At 39.6% G+C, this 12,887-nt stretch overlaps 1 protein-coding gene across 1 annotated transcript in view; it reads left to right on the forward strand.

Annotated features, from left to right (window-relative positions):
* Window positions 1-12,887, forward strand: part of GRB7 (growth factor receptor bound protein 7) — a 57,838-nt gene that overhangs the window by 31,876 nt on the left and 13,075 nt on the right. Inside the window, exons 3-5 of the mRNA XM_063300649.1 lie at window positions 1,030-1,171; window positions 12,077-12,233; window positions 12,755-12,876. Of these exons, the coding sequence (XP_063156719.1) occupies window positions 1,030-1,171; window positions 12,077-12,233; window positions 12,755-12,876 (421 nt within the window). The remainder of the gene's footprint in view (window positions 1-1,029; window positions 1,172-12,076; window positions 12,234-12,754; window positions 12,877-12,887) is intronic.

A 12,887-nucleotide genomic window follows, 5' to 3' on the forward strand; every position in this document is an offset into this window, starting at 1 on the left:
AGTGCCTATGGGTTTTAGGAACACTTTGATCTAGAGACCTTTCATCTTTAGTTCTGGGTGGAATTGTGCTCCTCCAGCCAGAGCTGATGCACAATGTAGGTGTGCACTTGGACTTGTGGCTCCTGCTTTCAGAGTGTAGAGAGCCATGGAGATGGCCTTGCGGGAAATATTCAGAAACTGTTACAAAAACAAAAGGGACAGAAGCATTCCTTGAGCCCTGAGGAAGAGGATAATATTAAGAAGAGATTCAGGCTGGCTTCTCCCTGACTCACTGGTATATGAGAGGGAGGGGAGAAAAACAATCAGACTTGCAAGCTTCTGTTAGTTCTAGTCTTCTTGTGGATTCTGTTTCCTTATCTGGATAGCCTCAAAGGGATGATATAGAGTAGGTGGCAGCCATGGCCAATAGGGTCTGTCTTGTTCACCAGTTCTGCCCATTCCTGGACTGGAAGGCCCTGCATATAGGCATTCATACTTTTCTTACCTCATTGCTTGAACAGGGGCAATGTGCTGTACATGGGGCTGCCCTTGAAGACGTTCTGGAAGCTACAGTAAATGTAGAATGCAGTGGTAATACCAGTGGTTTGTGAGCTGTATTGACATACTATTCAAGTTGCTGGTTATCACCTATAAAGCCCTTCATAGCAGAGGACCAGGTTATTTGCAGGACAGTTTATCTCTGATTATGTCTGCCTGCCTCACAAGATATAACGAAGTAGACATACTTAGGGTCCCTTCACAGAGTCAGGGAGTTTCTCAAAGAAGTCTTCCTCTGAGGATGTTTGTTTTTCTCATCATTCCTTACAGCAACACAGGGGGAGAATGAAGAAGGTAGAGGACTGGTATGTACATCCCTGATTATGTCCGTGGTGGCTCTAAGGAACAAGGGATTCCTCCAATCACAGTGTTGTACAAATACTCAATATTTTCCTATTTTCTTGCTTAAATATATTGGCATTATTAACTAACCCAGATGCTCTAATAGTAGCTAACCCATTTATAACAATCTTTTCATTCTTTTTCCTTTAGAAAATTGAAGGAGGAGGAGCCACGTGCCTTATCTTTGCCCTCTATCCCAAATCCTTTTCCAGAGCTCTGCAGTCCCTCGAACTCACCCATCCTCAGCAGTTCCTCAGTGGGGCCAGGTTCACAGCGTGAAGGTGGCTCTCACGTAAGTGTATCTGTTTGAATTTGGGGGAAGAGGACAATGGCCTAAGGCTTATTCTGATATCAAATTCTCCTTGCTAGTCCAGCTAGGTGGCAGTGCCTAACTGACTTGGCTGATCTGGGAAAAGCTGAGTAGGGTGAGACCTGGTTAGTATTTGCATGGGAGGCTGGTAGGTAATCCCAGGGCTGTAGACTAAACTGTAAAATCAAGGAAACTTCCCAGAAGACAACTGTGACTATTCACTTCCTTATTGTCACTAAGAAAATTTAATAGAGGTGTGCATGAAATCTTTAGGAGTCGAGTTGAACTCTTAGGAGAAACTCACTTTGCAGTTTCATTGTCTTTGCAAAGCTGGAATAAAACAGAAGTGTGTGAAATCAGTAAAGGTGCCTCTGGATGTGCAGAGGATCTTTCCCTCTCTATACATAAATGAATTTGCTCTGCAAAGCTTAGAGTAGCTTTTCCCAATGCAATATCCTGTACAAATAGTTGATTTCAATGCCCACAGGTTCCAAGCAGCACGGTCTTTGGAAGGAACCAGTTTCAGGGAGGTTGTTTTTGAGCCTTGCAGTTCAGAGATAATAGAGAGTGTACTAAGGTACATTCTGGCAGGACTAAAAAAAAAAAAGGAGCAGTCAAGTATAAAAATTAAGTGAGAATTGCCTGCTGGCCCACAGTAAGAATGAGTTATGGCTAAATAACCTGACAAGTTAATTATAATTGGCTAGATTCACACATTGTGTTAATGTGTTTATTTTGCTTTATTCAACATGTGAATCCAGACACTATTTTTTTTTACCATTTTTATGGCAGCTGGGCAATCTTTTTAGCTAGAGACACACCTCATTTTTTCTCTTGAAAAGACTGTAAGAGATGTGGAAATAATGCAGAGACATTATCAGAGGAGTTAAATGCAAATATACCAGCCCCTCTTCGGGGTAAGAGTTGAGAATTTACCCAAGGCTTAATAACTCCTACTTAGGGGCTTGTTTTGTTTAAAACAAAAGCGTGCCCTATCAAAACAAACCACCCGTATTTTATCATTGATTTTTGGTGGCAAAATCTCAGGCTCTGCTGATGCAAAAATGAGGCTGAGGGGTGCAGGTTGCCCACCCCCAATTTATATTTTATTATGTTGTGTTGCAAATTGAACAAATGATTAAGCAGACCATGTTTTAGTACAGTGTTGAACCCAGTAATTATCTTCTGTTCCAAACCATGGGCCAGATGTAGCTCAAGACAATGGTTAGTTACCTAGAATACCAGAATACAAAAGATGCCAAAATATTCGAAGGAAGAAGGTTATTGCTACTGCTCTTTTCTCAGTTATATCCCTGATATAGTAACTATATTCAGGAAAAAGAGAGTTAAGATGGAGAGAACACAGTCCTATGTTTGCATAAGGCATTAACCTATGATTAACTGAACAGCACTTGACTGAATCCATTTCCAGAAGCCATACAGTATACCAAGCCATTGATTTTTAATTATGTGCCATGAAATTGGTGTTAACTCAGAGTGACCACATGGATAGATATTCTCCAAGACGATTAGTCCTTAACCTGGTCCTTCAGGTCTTCCATCGGTGCACCCATCACTGCTGTTGTTGAATCTATATTCCTTGCTATTGGCTGTTCTCTTCTTCTTTCCTTCCACCTTTCCTAGCATTATAGACTTATCCAGAGAACTGGGTCTTTGCATAATGTGTCCAAAGTTATGATACTGTGTTGAGCCTTGTCAATTCGTGCCTCTAGTTAGATTTAATCTGTTCAGTGATCCATTTGTTTGTTTTCTTGGCTGTCCATGGAATTCCATCTTTCTTTGACCCTTTTTGAATCAGTTATTATCTGTCCATTGGTATCCTTTAGCATACCAATTTGAGATTGGAACCTCCTTCTCAGTTTGGAGATCTTTTGGAGTATTTTCTTTGTTTTTCCATGTCTGTTTCCATTTTCAATGTTTTTACAAATATTGTAATACTGTTTCTTGTCTCTTCTAAAAGCTCTCTGAAGTTCTTTGTTAAGTTCCTTCCTAAAACAGTGAGCTGCAACTTAGCTAACCACGTTTCAACCAACCATATTGCAGAAACTCAGCCAATCACTCCTTTGCTCTCCACATACACAGCCGACAAAATGATTTGTTTTTACGGTATCATTACAACATATGTTTGGCCCTGCATTACAAGCTTCACTCTTGTAAAGAGCTGACAGTTGAACCCATAGCTCTACAGTGTTATCCACTGATTTTCCCCTCCCACAAAGTATGGACAGAAGAACAGTCAAGGGAAAATTACAGTTTTGGACTCTAAGTTCAGAGGACATGATAGGGCAAGGCTGGTTTCCTTAGAAATTGTTGCCAGGACTTTCAGGTTTTGTTTGACCAGCCTGGGAGCCTCTATTGGGAGTCTTTAATTATGGGATGGAAGGCTTCCAGCTGCCTTGTAAGTGGTGGAGTCCACTTGATGTCTCTCCTAGTTTCTTATCTAAAGAGATTCTTTTAAAAAAGAACTTTGATGTGAGACATAGGCAGGCTAACAAACAAGCTGATAGATTATCCTTGCTGTCTGGTGGCTTATCAGTGCTGATAGATATTGTAATAGTACATGTTTTTATTCACAAGTGTTAACATGTGAAGAACTCTTGAAATTATATTTTAAGTGATTGGATTTATTGCTTTCAGTGAAAGTTCTTGATCCAGCTGACCATTTCAAATTTTAAATCACACTTTGGATCCACTTCAGGTGTGGCAACTGACTTCATTTCCCCTGCCTTTAAAAGGGCATGTTAAATTGCCCAGGTCGGTAGTTAGTATTCACAGAAAGCTCCATATATGATGTACTGTAGTAGCCTAATATGGAATATAGGAGGGCTTGGAAAGTAGTGGCCAAGTTATCTGTGATGAGGAGTCAAAGGTTGAATTTGTTGGAATTATCAGGGATCAACTCAGCATTGTCTCATAAGCATAAGAGGGTCGCTCTAGCAAATTGCATCTCTGTTGTGCTTGTGGGAATGTCACGTGGGTCACCTGACTTCCTCTTCCTCCTCCTTCTTGAGTTTGGGGATTAACAATCTCCATTACCTGTGGGTAGACATGCAAGCAGGAGAGCTGCACAATGCAGCTCCTCGCCCTTTCTATTCCACATAGAAAGTGTCTACAAAGAACCAGTGGTGATTAAGTGCTTTCTACTATGAACCTACCTGTATCCAGATCTACTGAATAAAAGTAAGCTATCTCTATTTTTCTTCATCTAGCTACTATGTGAAGACTGAATTTATTTCTGAGCATAATTAAGCTTAATGTGCAAGTTCTGTTTTGATTCATGCTTCTACTCTGCAAGATTGCTGTTAGCTGCTTGGAGTTCTTTTATTAATGTTTAAAAACTCCATCAGAATTTAGAAAGTAACACTGAAAATAGGTATTTTGTTTCACAATTCAGAAAACACATTGATCTCACTCTGTAGATCTTCATTCCCAAGTACTAAGGGACAGACAGGAAGTGATGAGGCCACCATGCATATCTGCAATATTCATCTCTAAAAGTGACCAGTGACCATACCTTTTTGTAGACTAAACACTTCTCTCTTTCTCATCTGGCCTGTACACTTTTGTAACAGCAGAAGTTTCATTTGCAGACTTTAGCACAGTGGTGGGAAAACACTGACTCTCCAAAAATTGCTGAAGTATAACTTTCAGTAGCTCCATTCTGTAGAAGCAATGGGAAATAAGTTCAGCAGCCTTCTGGAAGGTTACAGATTCCACCCCACCCCTATGATGATTTTTTATCAGCAGACTATAAAACCAAAACCAAAAAAGCCCTTCACTCAGTGGTTTCTGTTGATCAAGATGTTATTAAAGATGTAACAGCATAAGGCAATAACTTGGCAACCCTAAAAATAAGTTAGGTATACCATATCTGGGCTACAAAAAGCTGATGGCCACTAGATGGCAGCAAATAGACATAGAAAACTTGCTGCCATCCAGTGATGTTACTTATTTTTGCAGCTTATATATTATAGCCCTCATAATACGTTCCATGAGAGCATGGTCTCTCCTTTCCAAAGATTAAACTTTCTAGTTAGTGGCAAAACTCAATTTTATTTCTTTGTTTGTTATATTCTAAATGTTTCTCACCCTGCATTTGCATGGATCGATGGACATTGGTTGCCTATTAGCCTCCAGTTATCAATGCTAATTTGAACAACAGTTTTCTAGATCTCAGTGCAATTAAAGGCATACCTTTAGCTAATATAATAAGCCAGGCATAGCATCCTCTACGTATGTAGTATAGCTATTAAAGTCTAATATTTCTCATGGAATTTAAATTAATTTTTGTAGCCGCCAAGTGTTTGCAAGAAGGATGCCTTTCATCTTAAATACTTGCAAGGAATGTGCAGTGTTGCTATTGTTACAGGTGTGGTGGCATACCTTTGGGAGCTTGTGCAAAACTGACTCACCAAAGGACTATAGCAGTCCCTTTGCTACAGCTCTCCACTGGTTTGGAAGTTAGCAAAATCTAAACTTGTTTCCCTTAAAACTTGCATGCTGATGGGAATTTTTTAAAGAAGCTGTCAGATCACTAATGTATAAATAGACTGTTTTGCACACTGTATACTGATATGTTATCAACAATAGCATCAACTGAAATCATAATAGCAATAGCTGTCATGAGCACTGATGGTGAGCAGGAGGGGGCCCCTATCCAGGGGGGAAAACACATGCGTAGTAGAGAGAATTTGAGCTGTCATTCAAAGAGACACAGAACAGACCTGCCTTGACTTTGGGGGGTTTATCTGTATGGGTTTTCTCCCGCTTCTTCAGTTTGTTAGGATTTTCTGTCTACTGTAGCAGCAATAAAACACTAGAGACCTATTACTGTCTTGGCGTGGTTCCTGCCTGTCAGGACAATAGCAACAATAAAAATTATATGTGCAATCTCCACTGACTGATGCCCAGAACACTTTGCAAAAACACAATATGATAGGTTTTATGTTGTGTGAAATAATAACATAATACTTAAATATAAAAAACAAGGGGTGGAAGGACATAAGAATAGTGATGCAGGGTATTTATTTTTCTAGAAATAAGAAACATAAACAAAGGAGTTTCACTTAATTTCAAAGAGCTTGCAACACTTACTGATGTTTTCAAGCTTTTTGCTAATAAGAATGATCATGTAATATAATATGAGAATGCTTGTTTCAAGGGCTTTATGCATACTGACAGCAGTCCTTACAGTCTTGTAAAGTAAGCCAAATATAATTTGGGACTGAGGTTGGTAACTAACATAAAAAGGATCGGTAGATGTGAAAGTAGCTATCATGTAACTACAAAATTAGAGTACATTATACATCTTGTTGAATGACCACTCGTTCAGCGACCCTTTGAAGTTACGTAGTTGTGACCATCGCAGAGTCCCCATGATCATATGATCATGATTTGAGCGCTTGGCAATCAGCTTGCAATTAAGATGTTGCAGCATCCTGCAGTTACGTGATCGCCATTTGCCACCTTCACAGCCAGTTTCCGACAAGCGAAGTCAATGGGAAAGCCGGCAGGAGGTCGCAAATGGTGATCACATGACCATGGGACACTGCGACTGCATGCGAATGTTGCAACTGCCATCGTAAGTTGGCGTGGTCATGTGACATCACCCTTTACAACTGTGCCACTTAGTGACAGAATTGCCAGTCCCGTTACTATAATTAAGTGAAGACTACCTGTACATTAAGTCACTTCTATTAGGATTTTTCTGCTAAAACCCATCATACACAATCGCTCATTAATGGTAGTTTTGCTGTAACCTCTAATATATTTTTTCTATTCTCTCTCTGAACTATAACTTTCTTTCTAGATGAAAATGGATAGGACAATGTAGTTTTGGACACACACATCTCAAAGCAGTGTATGTAAGAGAGCCAATTTGGTGTAGTGGTTAAGGTGCTGGCCTAGAAACCTATGAATTCTAAGCCTCCCTCAGGCATGAAAACCGGCTGGGTGACTGGGCCAGTTGTTCTCTCAGCCCAGCCCACCTCGCAGGGTTGTTGCTGTGGGGAAAATAGGAGACAGGAGTATTAGGTATGTTTGCCGCACTGAGTTTGTTTGTTTGTTTGTGTGTGTGTGTGTGTGTGTGTGTGTGTGTGTATGTATGTATGTATGTATGTATGTGTATATGTGTGTGTATATATATATATATGGGATAAAAATATAATAATAATAATACAGTGCTTTCCCAACCTCTTTTATCCTCACATTATGTCTATCATGATGATTAAGCATTGGGAAACATTTTTTTCTACAGCATGATTAACTGGGGCAATGAAGGAGACAGTCTGTTGTGGGAATATTAAAAAAGTGTTACATTAAAAAAAGGACTTAAGAAATTAAAAAAGAAATATTAGAAATTTGACTGGATTAGTGGTTATTGGATTAAAGGTATTATGGATCAGCAAGAGAGGGGGAACAAGTGACTATTCCAAGAACACCAGATTGCTTGGTTGTTGAACAGAACTGGCCTCTCTAGTCTAAGTTTAGCCAACACACCAGTTCTTAGTAAAGCAAACGAAATAGTACCCTGGGCACATCAGCTTTGATGATAAAATGGAGAGAAGGAATAGAGAGTGCCTCACTCTAGTATGGCCTTACAGAACCTGCGTATTGTGGCAGAATTCTACTTTCTCTGTAGAACTGGCTGAACTAGCTTATAATTTCAAGCTTTTGTCCTTGTGTTATCTCTAAACTGATAGGGATTTCTCCAGGATACTGAGCCTAGATAATGTGGGCCAACAAATCTGTCCTAAATTCAGCTTAGCTATTCTTCTCCTAGAGGAGAAATTCTAGATTCAGGAAAAAATATCTTAGAGGAGGTGGTTTTTGGAACCGGATGAGGTCTAGCTCCAAGAAAACCCAATGCCACTGCAACCCACCAACTGGATCAACCAAAGTTTTGGGGTGCCTCTTTTTCTGAGAAGGAAAGAGGCTCTAACCATGTTGGGGGCTCCTGGATGACCCTGGACTGCAGGGTCTGGTTCCTTGTTTAAATACACCGTGAAGGAGGGTAGCAGATAAACTATTCAGTTCTAGAACAGCAGCACACAACCTGAGACTCCAGTCCTCCAAGTGGCTCATGAAAGCTTTAAGTACAGTTCCCAGAGCTCCCTTCAAAAATTGTCATCAAATTAACATTTTGATGCAATAGAAGAAAAAAATAATTGTTAACTATATTTAATTCATTTATTTTTTATTTTAATTAAATGTAATGAAATGTTTAATTTTTAGGCTGGTGCCATCCACTTTTTGGAATGCAGCCCCTAGCATGCCACTGAAAGGCCACATGTGGCCCTTGGCATAGAGAAAGTGTAGCATTCCTGCCCTAAAACATCTGGCCAGATTGGCTAATCCAACTTCCAACCTGTACCTCCGTGCCAGCCCTTTTGATAGCCTGAACAAAGTACTTTGAAATGAAAGCCATGTGCCAATGTTATAAATCCTTCAACTGATTTAGGCCATAATCATAAAATTGGACCAGCTAAAGAGCTTTGGGATGGTAAAGGTAAAAACTCCTTGAAGGCAAGGTTGGCTCCTGATGCCTATATCTCAGTAGTTTTCGTCTTCACCTTCTTCTAGGGTGTTTTTTTTTTACTTCCCATCTAGCCTACAGCCCTGGTATTTCCTCGTGATGTCTTATCTAAGTACTAAAAGGGATCACTCATGAAGCAGAAATAATTTGTGCTAGTGAAACCACTTTCTGCTGGATGGCTCCAAATCTGTAGGGGGAGATATCTGCCAACAGAAGAGAGAGATGTTGAGAGAAAGGCCAAAAAAATAAAAGGAGAAGGGGTTGGACCAGGGAAAAGCTGGATTCAGCACAAACTTAGCCTGTCTAATGTCAGTCCATTCAGACCTTGCCTGTTGTGTCTACTTAGGTTTGGGCTATTAGATGGAGGCAGAAAGAGCCCCATTTTTCTTACTGTATTAAGCCATATGTATTGGAGGGAGGGAGGGATCTCAGCAACATTCAGATGAACTTTCGTGCATCATCAGGATGTTTGCTTCTGAAATTCTGCCTTTCACTTATGAACAAGGCTTTATATTCCATTCTACACCTGCGGTTGTCAATCCTGACATGGGTTTGGGAAAAACAAGAGACTGAGAAAATAATAATAGCCTGATAATACAACATCTACTGGCATCTTGAAGATTAAGAGATTTACTAGGTGAACTAGAGCCCAGTTCTTCAGATGGATTAAGTACTCTGCTTTATTAACAGCTTTTACACAAATATAGAGGAATTGAAATGTAAACAGAAGAGTTAAATGGACATAAAATGTATTTTTAAAAATACACACTGAGTGTTCACCACAATTCAGAGAAGTTTTGGCACTTCTTTCTATCTCAAATAGCCTGGGAATTTAACCATGGCTGAATCTTCAAAAAGCACACATCTCATCCTCTCCTTTTTTCAGATTTGCACATCCTCTTAGGGCTTGACATGAGCCTTAGAGTCTCTTTTGAATATCATGTTCATGTAAAAAAAAATAACAAAGAGAAAATCTGTGAGTATATGTATAATACATTTCCCTTTTGCCATCATGAATTAGAATGCAGGACTATCAATAATTATGAAAACTTGTTCTGGTAGCTCTCATTTAATAAACTGAACGGTGTATACTCAACTATCTTTAAGCATAATATGTTTAACTGAGTCCTGTGTTACTTGAATAAGATTTGCTCCCTCTTGTGGAATACCTGGGTTGTAGCAAAGATGTATCAGAACTGACTCATAAAACCGTAAAATCAGTGCTGGGTCATTGGACATCCTGTTCAACATCTTGTTTCCAACAGTAGCCAACCAATCATTTGCAGAAACCTGTGAATGTAAGAGGTAGGAAAACAACATCCTTCCTTCCCTATTCTTTGCCTGGCTGCTGCCTTCACATAGTATATATTTATCTTGAGCAGATTTTGGAGGTATGTAAGTCTCAAACAGTTCACTTTGATACATCTGTAAATCAGATTGTAGTAGCCAACCAGTAAATGAGATATCTGAATCAATCTGGACATTTTGAGAAGCACAAAATATGGATAAACGAAAATACAATGTTTTTTTCCTTAACTTTCATCTGTTGAGGGATTTCCCCCTCACTTTTCTGAACAGTTTGACAGAATCCTCTATATTGCAGAGGGTTCTGGGGCTTTTTAAGATGTAATAGTTTATTCATACTCAATATTCACTGGACTTGATAATCCTCACTATTCAATTGATGATCATGTTGAAATCACCATCATAGCTAAGGACAGATTAATGTCTCTGTTTTGGTTTCTTCAACTTTCATATTTTTTGTACCACAAATTCATTTCCACTGAATTCCATGTTGTTTTATAATTGTTTTAATAAGAAGTCCATGTGAAAATGCATATATCTCTCACGGTGTATTCTTTTTTAGTATGTTTCCCCATGATAGAATTCTATATGCAATTTTTGTTGTTGAGAGCTACATTGCAAAATTCAGAGAACTTCCCAAACTGATAAGTATGTGTCAGTTTGCATATTAGTCTGGGAATCACGAGTTAGTTGGGTTCTTCCATCTGCAGCTGACTGCAGAGATTATGTCAGGTAGGAAAAAACTGAGCCCTAAGAATGAAGTACAAGCTATATTAATTTTATTGAAGAGATTTTTTACAGGATAAAGACAATACAAATTTAAAGAAAAAAAGTAAAGAAAAGTGATAAGTGAAAAAAGAAAAGAAAAAAGAAAAGAGGGATATAAACAAGCGGCTTCCAATCTTCTTTACAGCAGTTATAAATGCATTTATATTTTATCCTCTCTCTTTAAAGTGGATATAAAAGGTCTACACACCCCTTTAAAAATGCCAGGTTTTTGTGATGTAAAAAAATCAGATCAAGATAAATCATTTAAGAATTTTTTTCCACCTTTAATCTAACATACAAGCTGTACAATTCAATTGAAAAACGAACTGAAATCTTTTAGGGTGAAAAAATAAAAATAAAAAAACTAGAATAACATGGTTGCATAAGTGTGCACACCCTTAAACTAATCCTTTGTTGAAGCACCTTTTGATTTTATGACAGCATTCAGTCTTTTGGGGTAGGAGTCTCTCAGCATGGCACACCTTGCCTTGGGAATCTTTGCCCACCCTTCCCTGCAGAAGCGCTCCAAACCTGTCAGATTGCGAGGGCATCTCCTGTGCACAGCCCTCTCCAGGTCACCCCACAGATTGTCAGTTGGATTCAGGTCCGGGCTCTGGCTGGGCCTTCCAAAACTTTGATCTTCTTCTGGTGAAGCCATTCTTTTGTTGATTTGGAGGTATGCTTTGGGTCGTTGTCGTGTTGAAAGGTGAAATTCTTCTTCATCTTCAGCGTTTTAGCAGAGGCCTGAAGGTTTGGTGCCAAAATTGACTGATACTTGGATCTGTTCATCATTCCCTCCACCTTGACTGAAGCCCCAGTTCCAGCTGAAGAAAAGCAGCCCCAAAGCATCATGCTGCCACGAACAGGCTTCCCTGTGGGTTTGGGGTACTTTCGGTGATGTGCAGTGTTGTTTTTGCGCCAAACATACTTTTTGGAATGATGGCCAAAAAGTTCAACCTTGGCGTCATCAGACCATAACACATTTTCCCACATGCTTTTGTCAGACCTGATGTAGGTTTTTGCAAAATGTAGCCGGGCTTGGATGTTTTTCTTTGAACTTTTTGGCCATCATTCCAAAAAGTATGTTCCTTTAAAAAAGAAAAACTTGGAGAAATAAAACCAGCATATTGGAGTACATGGATTGTACGTCTAATCATGCAAGGCTTCTTAACAGTTTTTCTCATAACTTTGGATTCACAGGATTGAAACAGGCCAGTCCTTGTTTGAGCTCATTCTCAGACCTCTTTCTATTCTCACAGGTAGTGAAAGTTTACAGTGAAGATGGCACTTGCTGCTCCTTGGAAGTCACAGCAGGGACCACAGCCTGCCACGTTTGTGAGATGCTGGTGCAGAAAACCCATGCTTTGCATGATGACTGCTGGTCTTTGGTAGAGTTCTACCATCACTTATCTCTAGGTGAGGAGCAAAAGGAAGAAAACCAGGACTGCAAGTATACGTGGGCATGCGCGCACACACGGACATGCACATTCTGTCAGATATATCCAGAAATGTGCTATAGAAATTAAAAAATACCTTCTTGCAACACATTAACAAATAACCATGTACTCAAGTACTCACTTTTTCAGAGCCTAGTCCTCACTTAGGTTGTAAACCTGTTCTGCTACTGGTTCCATGTAAAAGGATGCTTCACCATTAAAATAATTCATAGGACATGAACAGTTAGAGTATTAAGGAGAAGAGTTATGTGTGTTCTAGGTAGGGGAAATCAGAACTGTTATGTGATCCCCTACCTGAAATCTAAAATGGTTCAGTCCATTTGGAGAAAACTAGGTCACAAAGTAGAACCAGGTAAGTGGGCATGATGGCTATCAGGTCTTCCCAATTGCTTGTCTGTATATATCTAGCATTTAAAGAGACCCTCTGAATGTAGATATGATGTTAACATGTTCCTTCCTTTCTCCCCTTGTTTCCCCCAGAGCGGAGCTTGGAAGATCATGAATCTGTGGTAGAGGTTCAGGCCACATGGCCTGTGGGAGGTGACAGTCGGTTTGTCTTCCGGAAGAATTATGCTAAATACGAGCTGTTCAAGAGCTCACCAGTAAGTTGGAA

The sequence above is a fragment of the Candoia aspera genome, chromosome 4 (assembly GCF_035149785.1).
Source record: "Candoia aspera isolate rCanAsp1 chromosome 4, rCanAsp1.hap2, whole genome shotgun sequence".
NCBI classification, from domain to species: domain Eukaryota; kingdom Metazoa; phylum Chordata; class Lepidosauria; order Squamata; family Boidae; genus Candoia; species Candoia aspera.